Source organism: Amblyomma mixtum, chromosome 3 (assembly GCF_055824585.1).
Source record: "Amblyomma mixtum isolate Tamu chromosome 3, ASM5582458v1, whole genome shotgun sequence".
NCBI lineage: Eukaryota > Metazoa > Arthropoda > Arachnida > Ixodida > Ixodidae > Amblyomma > Amblyomma mixtum.
Window position 1 is genome coordinate 333,123,856 of NC_143014.1, and position 12,077 is coordinate 333,135,932.

Genomic DNA, 12,077 nt, shown 5'->3' on the forward strand with positions numbered 1-12,077 from the left:
CTTTCGCTGCCGGCCAAGTGGCAACAAAGCCATGAAATGCCGAACTATCGGATTTTGCTTTTAAAAAAATATTAATAGAGGTCTCCTCACTGTCCCTTTAACACAGATCTTTTCACGGCCGACTAGATTTATTTATGGCTGCAGATGACTGCTTAGTACTCGCAGTGCGTACCGCACCACTGGCGCTCACAGAATCAGAGGTGTGAGAGGCCACAGTGAATGCTCGCTGGTGTGATTGCAGCAACTCATTCCTATCATCGATATTGCACAGGAGGACTTTTGGAACATTTGGAATTCTGCCCATTGCACACAGTGCGTTTTGACCAGGGAATCCTGCACATTAGTGTCACCTATGATCTTATCATGAAGATTGCACGCTAGAAAACATGATGGTTTCTTGGGGTTATATGTGAGCACATGAGTGGCATTTGCTAGCATATCTACCAGACGCCTCCTAATTTTCGCCGCTTGATTAGTTTGATCGCCAAAGCATGCTCAGTGTTGTTTTGGTTGCGACTGTACTATTGCGCGCAGTATGACTTGCAACACACACATCAGGTGGTACGAGCTGATGACACGAAGCACTGCGAGTTGGGTGCTACTGCAAAGTTCTGCATATGGCTGCCGAGCAGCATGCCCGGTACTGTGCAGCGCAGCGTATTCATTTTCTATCAAACACAAACCAGAGTGTTGCAGGTAATTCTGACCATGACTGTACATTGATAGTACACATTGAAAGTTGGCGACTCTTTTTAGTGCCCACCACAATGGATGAGAGGTTGATATTTTGCTACTGCACACAGTGCCACATGTATGGTACTTAGCCATGGCAGCCACATTTGAATGGAGGCAAAACACAAACACCGATGTGTATATGAACATTTTAGAGCATATTGGACTACTGCAGGTGCTCAAAATTTACCTTGAGTGTTTGTACGGCATCCTTCCTAGCCCGTGTGCAACCTTGAGATGCAGAATTTAGCGGAGTTTGACCATCTCTAGCATTGCTGCAACTCAACCTGATGGCATGGCAGCATTGTTGCTGAGGAAATAGCACTGTTATCAGTGACATGGATCATTTGCTGTGGCCCTCTTTTGGATTGCTTCATCAATATTGGCATACTCTGCAGTTCTCTTGAAGGGACTAGGAAATGCCTTCGAAGACTGCTGGTAATTGTCTCTCTGTTTTATTCAAATGCAGCCCAAGTCGGGAGCCAAGGACAGCACCCCGCGATCGTCCACTCCTGTCTCTGTTGCAGCTGTGGACACTGACAAAAGAGAAGCAAGGAGCTCTTCACATGGGTTAGCTGTGCATATCTTTCGTACTTAATCATATATACTTAAGGGGATGATAACCCTTTCGTTCAGTTGTGCCAACCTGTGACCCTTTCTGTGCATCATACAGATGGCGTAGTTGGTGCTGTGGTGAGGGACAAACTCATCCCCCCACACCGGCTCGGCCATTTCATCCTCTGTGGTCTGGATGACTGAAAACCTGACGTTGTGGCAGAGGTTGTCTCCCGTGTGCAACTTACACTGGAGTGGCCAGCAGGCTAGTTCTGTGAGGCAGTTCGTTGACTTTACATTAAGATCCTAAAGTGTAATGACCTGTGAAAGACAAAGGAAGGAAGGGTAGTTGAACACAGGAACTGACCAGCAACTGAAGTTGTATTTGAAAACAATAAAATACACGCATGTAACAATGTTTTCTAACAAAAAGCTACAACAACCACTAGGTAAGAAGCAATGTCAAATTAAAATATAAAAATGGACAAACTGTCTTTACCTCTGCAGGTGAGCACAGTGTTGTTCTTTCATGGGCATTTTTGTTTGCCAAGTCCTCAAAATAATTAGCGTTATTGACCCTGCCATTAAAAGTTGAAAAATGTTAAAACTCAGCTTACCCTTGGTACATTTTGTGATGTGATAAAGTGCCGTATAAACGCTTGTAAGGGCTGCCCTTTTTTCCAGATTTGAGGGCCAATTTTCAAAGTGCGGCCCATGCACTGATCTTTTTTCTTCTTCAGATATTCTCTTCGGGGAGACAGGATGCAGCCCGTACATGCGTTCATACAATAGTTGACTGACAATGCATTGTTGCTTGAAACACTTACTTATTGTCAGATACAACTTAAGTGTGCAGTCAAGCTCCGCCCTCATTCAGCCTCCGCGCACAGAACTCCTCCACGACAAAAAGTAGTCTGCTAGTTAAACATTTCTTGTTACCTGAACCAAAAGCATATCACGAGAAAAGGATTGTGAGCTCTAGAATTTCGGTACGTGGATTATACTTGGTATACTCGGACACTAAAAAGCTGATTTCGATTGCTTTTGGGATTGGCCAGCGGAGTAACACAAGATGCTGCGGACTGCGGCCCATTGTTAGCAACTGCTGTTTTTTCACGTTGCATCCTACTATAGGTTATTTTTTTCTCTTTTCACATTGCCAGATTATCTGTGCACAAGCTATTTAAAAGCTGCATGCATCACAACAATGCAAGGCTGAGAACACAAAACATGGTACCAGTACCAACACTAACGGGAAAGGGCTGGAGACGAGCTGTGGTCTGAAGACACCACAAACACTGTCTAGCTTGTCTTCACTCCTTGTCTGTCAGTTGTGGTGCCATGTCTTGTTAAGCTGAAAGGAACAGAGTAGCCCAGCTGTACACACTGTATGCCGCTGAGCATCTCTCTCAGGCCAGACATCTCCTCCTTATCTCTTAGCATGGGTGCATGTGACTGTTCTACCCTGTAATTTTTATTATTGTGTGAAATGTTTTGCCCGTGCCATGTGAGTGTGACTGTTGATTCTACCATACTTATTGTGAAGGCCTGTTCACAGCCCTCACCATTGAGAATATTGAAATAAACGAGTGAACTGGATATTTAAGTTGTACATTTGAATTGACACACACCATCTGTTAGGGGAGGCTTAAGGTCATTTGGTGGATTAGGTATGAGAGAATACCGTATTTACTCGCATAATGATCGCACTTTTTTTTAAAAAAAATTGACGCAAATTTAGGGGTGCGATCATTACGCGGGGTAAATTTTTAACAAAAAATATTTTAGCCCCAAAAACGCAAACAAGTTGCAGGTCAGACTACCCTTCTGACTCGGGTAACTCGGGCGCACTACCCGCGACGCCGCCAAACGCAGTTATCGCGAACCGAGATCGGCGATCTCGGCTTATGTCGTTAACCGATAAGAGTGCGAAGAGCGCACGAGCTGGCCCGCTTCAAGAACGTACTTTCTTCGCACTAAATCACGTTCCAAGAGCAACGCATCAAAATAGGCAGTGTGTATAGTGCTGCGCGACGGCGCTTTTATGCAGCCTTCGATCTCGTCCGATGGTGCAGCAACAGCGTAACAGCAACGTCCCGTGGCGCTCAAGTTACGCATTTTACCGCAGTTACCCCGAAAAATGTTCGGTCCCTGCCGCATCGTTAAAGTAGGCGACAAATTCGGACCGCTCGCAGCACCAGATTCCGCAAGCTTACCGCAATGATGCCGCCTGCGAGCGCGGCGTACGACGGCGCTCTGTACTCCCTACTCGTCGCTAGGCCTAACTTGTTTCGTATCGAAGCCATTGGCCGGCGCTTTTGAACTGACCAGCGCTATAATGAATGTTCTACTTATAATGCTGCCTTACTCACAACCTCATTGTTTCGTATTAAAAGAAATATATACGATCGATTTCAGTGACGCCTTAGCAGCGGATCTGGCGTGCAAGCAGATCGGGTCACTCGCGCTGCAATGGTGGCAGCTGCTACGCGGCTGCAAACGTAAAACAAGCTTGTATTGCAGTTATTACTCCTGCCAGCAACTCTGTACAGGCCAGCGATCCTCAAGGCGGATTCATTTTTAACGTTCCTGTATCCCAGGGCTTATTATTTAAGAGAACAAAAAAGTTAACGGGATCAATGCGTCACTTCGTTGCACCGCAACCCAGACCGGTGGCGAGCCTTGCGACAACGGCGAACCGTGATTCGAGATTACCGCAGATAAGTTTGATATCCACGATTAAGCATAACCGCATTTAGACTGCCCATGTGACTGCAGGTCTGCCAACAGGCGGCTGCCGCTGCAATGCTGACAGAGCACGATGGTCATCTGCACGTGCCATCTGTCAGACGATAGCAAGTACGGTCATCGTCGGCTAGACTCGGCATCGTCGACAAATTGCAGCGGCAAGTTCAGGGTGCGATCATTACGCGAGTGCGATCATTATGCGAGTAAATACGGTAGTGTTTTTTTTGGTCTAAAGTGAATTCAAGGCGAACAGTAATTTTCTTAGAATAATTTCGAAGCGAATATTTCGGATACTTCTGGCGCTCAACAAAGATTGAACAGCAGAATAGGCATTTTCAAAACCATGTATTTTTCGAATGCACAAAGCCATTACACGGAAAAGAGCGTATATACATTGTAGCTTTGCTGCACTCATTGAAGCCGTGTCGACTTTCTGAAAAAAATAGCCTCGGAAAAATGTGGTAACCAATCGACACGTGGTGCTGACGTATCTGTGGGGTGTGAGACCTATAACTGGGGTCTCCAACTGCTGCTCTTAATTGCAATTGCGTTGCTGTGCAGCTGTTGCTTCTTAAGGGGCTTGACTCCATCACACCTGCGAGTCGTATGCACTGTGCACCCACTGCCACCCTGCGTCAGGTGTGGGAAAGTGGCACCCATCTCCGTGTGCCTCGTGTTAGCTCCTCTTCGTGCTCACGGCTTCGCGCTTGTTTAGCAAATTCCATGCAGAGAAGAGCGGCTGCAGCAGCTACAGCCAGCTCAGACTCGTTCTGTGGAAATGAAGGGAGCCGTGCATCCTCCGATTGGACAGATTTAGCATAGCGCTATCTACTTCCACGGTGAGCCACAGCGCATGTGCAAATTGCCCTGAGGACACCAGAAGGTGCCAGGCGCCGGCTGGCTGTTTGCATGCCTGCCCCGTCTCAATCCATCAGTGCATGCACACTACTGACGGCTTGCGGAAGCGCTTCGCGCTTTGCTCTGGTTGTGGCACGGGTGCACTGCGGGTAGTGTAGCCGCAGACATCTGGCAGATAGAGATCTGGGCACTGCATTTCCACACTGGCCACGGCACACCAGCACCAGCAAACCAGCACCGCGAGAGCTCAGGCATGCGGTGAAGAGTCGGGGCTTTGCTCGCTCGCACACCACGGTGCCGTCCCGGATGAGATATGCTGAACTGAAAGTACACGCAGCAAGAGTTCGAAAAACATTATTCGCTCGAGACAAATACTTCGAATTTTCGAAGACCATACAATGAAATCGAATACCTTACCATTCGACCGAATATTTGAAGTTATCAAATATTTGCACATGCCTAAAGGTGGTTAGTGTAAGGAGCACTGCACGGGCAAGTCTTGGTTTGTCTCTGCCAGTGGCAGTTGGAAAACTGGCGCAGTAGAGGGGCATGCTAAATTCACTGTTGGATGATGGCTGCATGCTCCAGGTGGCCCAGTCCATGGCATGTGTCCACTGTGTTATGTAGCAGACAAGGGAAATGTTTCCCATGATACGTCAATTTCTGCATGCAGCTCTCCCCCCCGTTGTTAAAGGGACAGAGCACTGAGGGCAACTCCGTCAGAATTGCTTTTCGTGGTAAAAAATCGATGCTATTGTGGCTATGTTTTGTCTGTCCGGCAATAAAAGGCTCATTTATTGCTTAGAAATTTGGATTTGGGTTAAGGAGACCAGGAAGGACTCCTTGATAACTATTTGCAAATGAATAGCAGTGTAACCTAGCCTAGTGGATCTGCTCACAAAAAGCCGTCTTCATGCACCACTGTAGCCCAGCCTCGGGGATCTGCGCTCTAGAAATTGTCTTGACCCACCGCAGTTTTCTGTGGAGGCAGCTGGCGATGGCGGCAACGCTTTCTCTTTTCTTGACATTTTCTAGCTTGCAAAAGTTCTCTTTTCAGTGAAAGTAGCACCTTTGTCTTTAGAATACTGTTAGAACTTCAATTTGTCCTGAGTGTCTCTTTAAGGGCGCAGTGCTGGGCTGTTTGCATGGCAGTTCATTCTGGTCATCAGTCTTCATTTCTTCAACTGGCTTTTGGTGCTGCTGCTGCCTTCTTTCAGCTGCTTTCAGTGTGGTGCTGCCACACCGCATTCCAGTTCAGCACTGTGTGCCTCTTTGGAGTCATAGCACCCAAAGGAATTGGCTGAATGCGTGCAGCTGCAATGTTTTGTTGCTGCGCACATGTTAACAGTTTAGACCTCCGGTTATTGCATTTACATTTGTAATGAAGGAGGCGCCGTGGTGGCTCGGTGCTTATGATGCTCGGCAGCTGACCCAAAAGAGGCAGGTTCAGTCCTGGCCATGGCAGTTTCATTTCAGTGGAGGCAAAATGCTCGAGACCCATGTACTGTGTGTTCTCAGTGCCCATTAAAGAACCCCAAGTGGTTGAAATTATCCTGAGCCCTCCGCTAAGGTGTTCCTTAAAGCCTGAGTCACTTTGGGACGTTAAACCACATAAACCATTAACCGTTTGTATTGGAGGTAAGTGTCAAGCAGCCATGTGGTGGAACTGGGCACTGTTCATTGAAAAATCTGAGTTAAAAGACTGCTTCTGTGGCTTTGATCATTGCTTAGCATTAAATTTTGATACAAAGCCCGTGTATTGCATGTTTTGGGAAAAGTCTAAAGCCTGACCCATGCAATGGCGTCAAGAGTTCGGTGTTTATTTTGAATGAAGTGGAGAAAAAGAATAGCACTCATGCAGCGTCCATTAAAAGAGTGCTTCTCTTCTCTGTTCATTTTGATTCAATATGTCAGTCTTCTTCAACACCTGAATTGACATGAACAACCACTCGATTGATGCCTTCCTCCCTGCCCGCTTACTTTTTTTTGTTTTATTGCGAGAGCGTTAAGGGTCGTGTGTCGCAGGAAAGCCAGTGTCATTGGCATCAGCGTCATTGGCTGTGAGAGAAAAATCACGATGGAAACAGAGAATTAATACAATTAAAAGAAAATTGGGTTAACTTGGGTTTGGGTGGGAATCGAACCCAGGACCTTCTTATTGCAAGGTAGGCACGCCACCCATAGGCCATGAAGTCTCGTTGGTTCTACCTAAATAAAGGTGGAACTGGTGAATGCTATGGTCTTTGACTTCGTGAGTGTCTTAGAGACCTGTACTGATCAGTACATGAGTATTTACGAGCATGAGGCGATGTGAACAGGACCCGATAATGTCGTCACGTTCTACTTTTAAAGGTGAAGCTTAAGTCATGGGAGGCTTTGCTATGCAGCCAGGGCCCGGATGGGGGTTTGACTATTCCTGTGCCAGTGCTGACTGGAAGGGAGAACAGTTCATTTACAGGCTTCCTTCCTTTCCTCCAAGCAGCAGTGCAGACGAACCAGCCCGGTCACGAGCACCTTCTGCACCCCCAGACTGCCCCCCCCCCTCCCCGCAGCAGCCGGCCACTGCACCATCTCCGGCTCCAGGGGCGAGTGGTGGTGGCGAGAGCGACAAGGCACGACTGCTCTCCTGCATGGCAAAGATAAGCGCCCAGATGCTGCCCATGCCTGGAGCTGTGCCTGCGCAGCCTAGCAGTGACTCGGAAGTCGAGGTAACAGAGCTGTTGCGGAAAAGTGTGAGCCAGACTGTTCGACGCAGCTGTGCAGTGCAGTTTCGTTTTACAGCTAACTTCTTTTTTTTGTGTGTGTGTATAATGGTGGGTTCCACTGGCACTGAGTAAGAGACCTTGACATCTCCTGCAGTTCATTCATCATTCTTGTAAGTGCTAAGCAAACTCTGGATTTGTGCCATTGTGGCTTATGCTACCATCAGGAAGGGTGTGCAAGACATGCTGCTGCTGACCAGAACATTTGCATCGCTGCTTTGTTTGCCAGCATGAAGCTGCCTTGATGTTCAGTGTGCAGCTGTGCATCCTTTTGCATGTTCAGACCTGTTCTCTGAGTTTTGTTGCAGGACTAAAATGTTTAAAGAGAAAGTCTGCCTCCGGCTTGGAGTGTCTTGTTGTATGAGGTTGTAATTGTACTGCTTCCGCTGAACAGATCACGATGTCGTGAATATAAGTTTCATTGAAGAGTTGATTAAGGGGGATGAGGGTCTTGAAAACTTGTTTTTTATTTTTCGACATAACTTGTTGAAACTTAGCACACAGGTGTATCATAGAATGCTTATTTCAAATATGCATTTAGATTTCAAATATCTTACCTGGAAGGAAATTTATTGCAAAATAACATTCAAATTAGGCAATTTCTTACGGGCCTTTATAGTAATTTATCAGTTAAAAAATGATTTTTTAAGAATAAGTAAACATTTGCAAAGGCTCAAAGCACATGCTAAAGCTTTCTTTTTTCCTTTAAACATGATATATGAGCAATTAGGCGAAGTGTGGGCTAATTACCGCCACGTCATTTTTTGTTTCCAACTTTGTTGTTTATTTATGATCAACAAAATTAGTTTGTAGACATTCTGTTAGCTTTAGGATGTGCTTTGGGCCTTTCCAAATGTCTGCTTATTCTTTAAAAATGTTTATTGAACTGATAAATTACTAAAAAGACCCGTAAGAAATGACCTAATTAGGATATTTTATTTTGCCATATATTTTCTTCCAGCTGAGATATTTGAAATCTAAATGCATATTCGAAATCAGCATTCAATGATACACCCAGGTGCTAAGTTTCAGAAAGATATGTTAACAAATAAAAAAAAAGTTTTCAAGACCTTAAAGCACGATTTAGGTAACATGGTAGGGAGAGGGTGTGGTAGATGGTCCTTGGCGATCACAAAATGAACAAGGGAGGGGAAAACCTTGGGTTGCTTGAGCCAACGTTTCTACAAGGGGACTTGTCTTCGTCTGGGCAAAGCGTTCATCATTGGCAGGGATTAAATAGGGCCTTCGCTCCGAGGAGGAAGGCCCCGGGTGGGGTAAGGAAAGTGGTGTGAGAGGGGATGCGTGTCAGGAAGGGGAGGGAGGTGAATCTTGATTCGTTAAGCTGCAATAGTGGAAAAACTTATACCCCGGGGGGGTGTGTAATGAACAAAGGCTTTGAAGAGGCTGCGACAGTGGGAGGCGCTGGGTGGACCTGTAAAACTCAGATAAGAGGATTAGTCAGTGTGGTACAGGGAAATGAGAAGAAGGCAAACAATATAGGCTGGCACTGGAAGGAGAAAGAAAGGGGAGGGGGGCATTTCCAAGGAAGGACAATGCAGGGGGGGGGGGGGTGAATGGCTCGAGTTCAGAGAAAGCCAAAAGGTGGGGGTGGAGGGGGTAACAGGAATGTCATGGTTTCCGAGAACTGATAGTAGGGAATTAGGAGAAAAAAAAAAAGGTGAACAAAGGGAGAGGGTGAGAAGGCCGGAAATGTGGTGGAAGATATGACGTGGGAAGGGTGTATAGAGCGATAATATACTTATGCGAGGTTCTAGGAAATGGTCTGACCACGTGCAAGACATTTGTTAATTTAAAATTATGCTAACCCTGGAATGTACCTGAGAGATTCCAGGTTTCCTCTGGACATGTTAATCCCTGTTGGTTGAGCCGCCGCGGTGGCTCAGCGGCTATGGTGCTCGGCTGCTGACCGGAAAGACGCGGGTTCGATCCCGGCCGCGGCGGCTAGAATTTCTTTGGAGGAGAAATTCTAGAGGCCCGTGTACTGTGCGATGTCAGTGCACGTTAAAGAACCCCAGGTGGTCGAAATTTCCGGAGCCCTCCACTACGGCGTCTCTCATAGCCTTAGTCGCTTTGGGACGTTAAACCCCATAAACCATAAACCCTGTTGGTTGCAGTGTTTTAAATTTGTGGATTAGGAATGCTTCTCTGTATTTTCTGTCCCTAGTCGATTTGAAGCCTGACTGAGGAATGAACAATTTGTGTTTGTCGAATTTGTGATGGCGTTGATTAAAATGGGTCGACACTGCCTTCTGTTCATTCCGTGTTGTGTCAGCCCGGTGCCCGTTTAATCTGGCACTCATTGTTTGCCCGGTTTCTCCGATATATTGTTTCTGGCAGAAGGAGCACTGGAGCATGTAGATAATATTGGACGATGGGCAGTCAAAACTGGTCTTTATATCGAACCTGAAATCGCATGCCTCCCCGCAGGGAGGCGTCTGCAGCATGCAGACGTTGGTGAGTGGCGACACCACGGGGTTAACCCGAGCATCCGCAGGGACATCCCCGCAGGGGGATGATGGTGAACAATGCGTCACCACGGACCCGAGCATCCGCGCTTAGCCGTGCGTGGCATCGCCGTGTCCGGGGAAAAGGGAATCCTGGTGGTTGAGCCGATGCCGAGCGTTTGGACCCTTAAGGCCCCTCGGCGGAGGCAACACACCACTTTGGCCCCAGCTTCCTGTAGACGGCACCTCCGGCCTGACCCGACCGGGGGAAATGGGCAGTCGCCTTTTCCTGTTCTCCTCTCCATCTTTCACTGTCCTATCTCCTTTCTTACAACTTTCCTGTATCCTCCTCTCTTCTTCATTTTTTCCTTTTTTTCCTGGCCGCGAGGGTTAACCGTGTGTGACCAACTACCCTGGGTTGAGTCATATTAGGTTATACGTGAAAGCTCGTTAATTCAAAACTCGATAATTCGAATTTTCGGATAATTCGAACTACACTACTTGGTCCGGCCAAGCTCCATAGAGATCTGTGTATAAAAAAGCCCGTTAATTCGAAAGCGAGTCGGTTCCGTTACGGATAATTCGAACTACGCGCCACCGCGTCTGGGCGGCTTGGCACACAGCATGCGGCGAAAAAAAAAAGCACCTCCTCCGCATAGTTAGAGGCTGCGTATGTCCTAAACGAGGACAGAAGACGGAACTAGATAAAACCTTGGAAGAGTGGGTAAAGCTTAAATGGCGCCATCACTGGCGCGGTGGCCGGCGGCACCGGAGGGAAGGGGGTTGGCGACCGCGCTGGCGGCTGCCTACCCTCTTTTCCGCGCAACCTCCGGAACTCGCAACTAAATGCTCGTAAATTCGAGCCCTGTTAATTCGAAAATACGGATAAGCACTGTCAGCGCGGCCCCAGCCAACGCCCATGAAGGCTATGACTTCGGAGGGGCGCTACAAATTACGAGCGAAAAACTTTTTTTTTCTTTGCGAGTGTCGTCCATGCTTCCACCCATCGGTCGATCGCCAACGGAAGCACAGCGCTCAGCCACGAACGAGACCCCCCCCCTCCCCGGCACAAGCGCTGGCACTCTGCCAAAGTTCGCTTCCCCCTTGCTGGAGTTAACGTCAAAAGTGATGTTATCGCTGCGTAGCATCTTGGCGCGCCGCCAAGAAATGCGTTGGAGGGGGTGGAGGGGGGGGGGGGGGCCGTGACGGTGCTGAAAACGAGGCTTGCACAACCGAACAAGCGCTGGCACTCTGCCAAAGTTCGCTTCCCCCTTGCTGGAGCTAACGTCAAAAGTGATGTTATCTCTGCGCAGCATCTTGGCGCGCCGCCAAGAAATGCGTTGTGGGCCGTGACGGTGCTGAACGGAGGGAAGCGTTAACGACTGACGCTTTTTTTTTCTTCAGATTCTTAGGCAAAAATCGGGGGTGGGTGGGTTCATTATGTGAGTGGGTTCGTTACGCGAGTAAATACCCTACATACACCGTAATGCAAATGGTTCTTGTCGGTTTTTTCGCGGCCATTTGATAATTCGAACATCGGATAATTCGAACGTTTTTCCCGGTCCCGTGAAGTTCGAATTAACGAGCTTTTACTGTAGTTAAGGTGTACAGCTGGCGTGGGCAGGACTTTCTTTCAAGTTCCTGTCGCGTCCCCTTGTTGGACTCCGTGGTGGGTGGCTGGCACCATGACCGAAAAACATCAATTTTTATGGCTCCCCCCCTTTCCAAACTTGATCGCTCTCTTAAAAGAGTGCGGAACGAAGCAGCAGAATTTTTCATGAAAAAGAAACCGACTTTCACTAAGTTCCATGTTATACACAGTAACTGTGAAGAAAAGCAAGCCCGAATCATATCCCCATTTCTTGTTACCAAATGCTTAACAGATACCTTAGGGCCTGGCTACAGGGTATCCAAAATGTCCAGCGGCGACCTACTCCTCGAACTACGCGAGAGCATC

The 12,077-nt window shown here is 47.6% G+C and overlaps 1 protein-coding gene across 3 annotated transcripts in view; it reads left to right on the plus strand.

Annotated features, from left to right (window-relative positions):
* LOC149355992 (FK506-binding protein 15-like) overlaps positions 1–12,077 on the plus strand; it is a 282,100-nt gene that overhangs the window by 24,791 nt on the left and 245,232 nt on the right. For all 3 annotated transcript variants that reach the window (XR_016291608.1, XR_016291609.1, XM_089584064.1), the window contains exons 7-8: positions 1,202–1,302; positions 7,376–7,601. Coding sequence is in view for 1 of the 3 variants with exons in the window: in XM_089584064.1 (XP_089440190.1) it covers positions 1,202–1,302; positions 7,376–7,601 (327 nt within the window). In the remaining 2 variants the exon portion in view is untranslated. The remainder of the gene's footprint in view (positions 1–1,201; positions 1,303–7,375; positions 7,602–12,077) is intronic.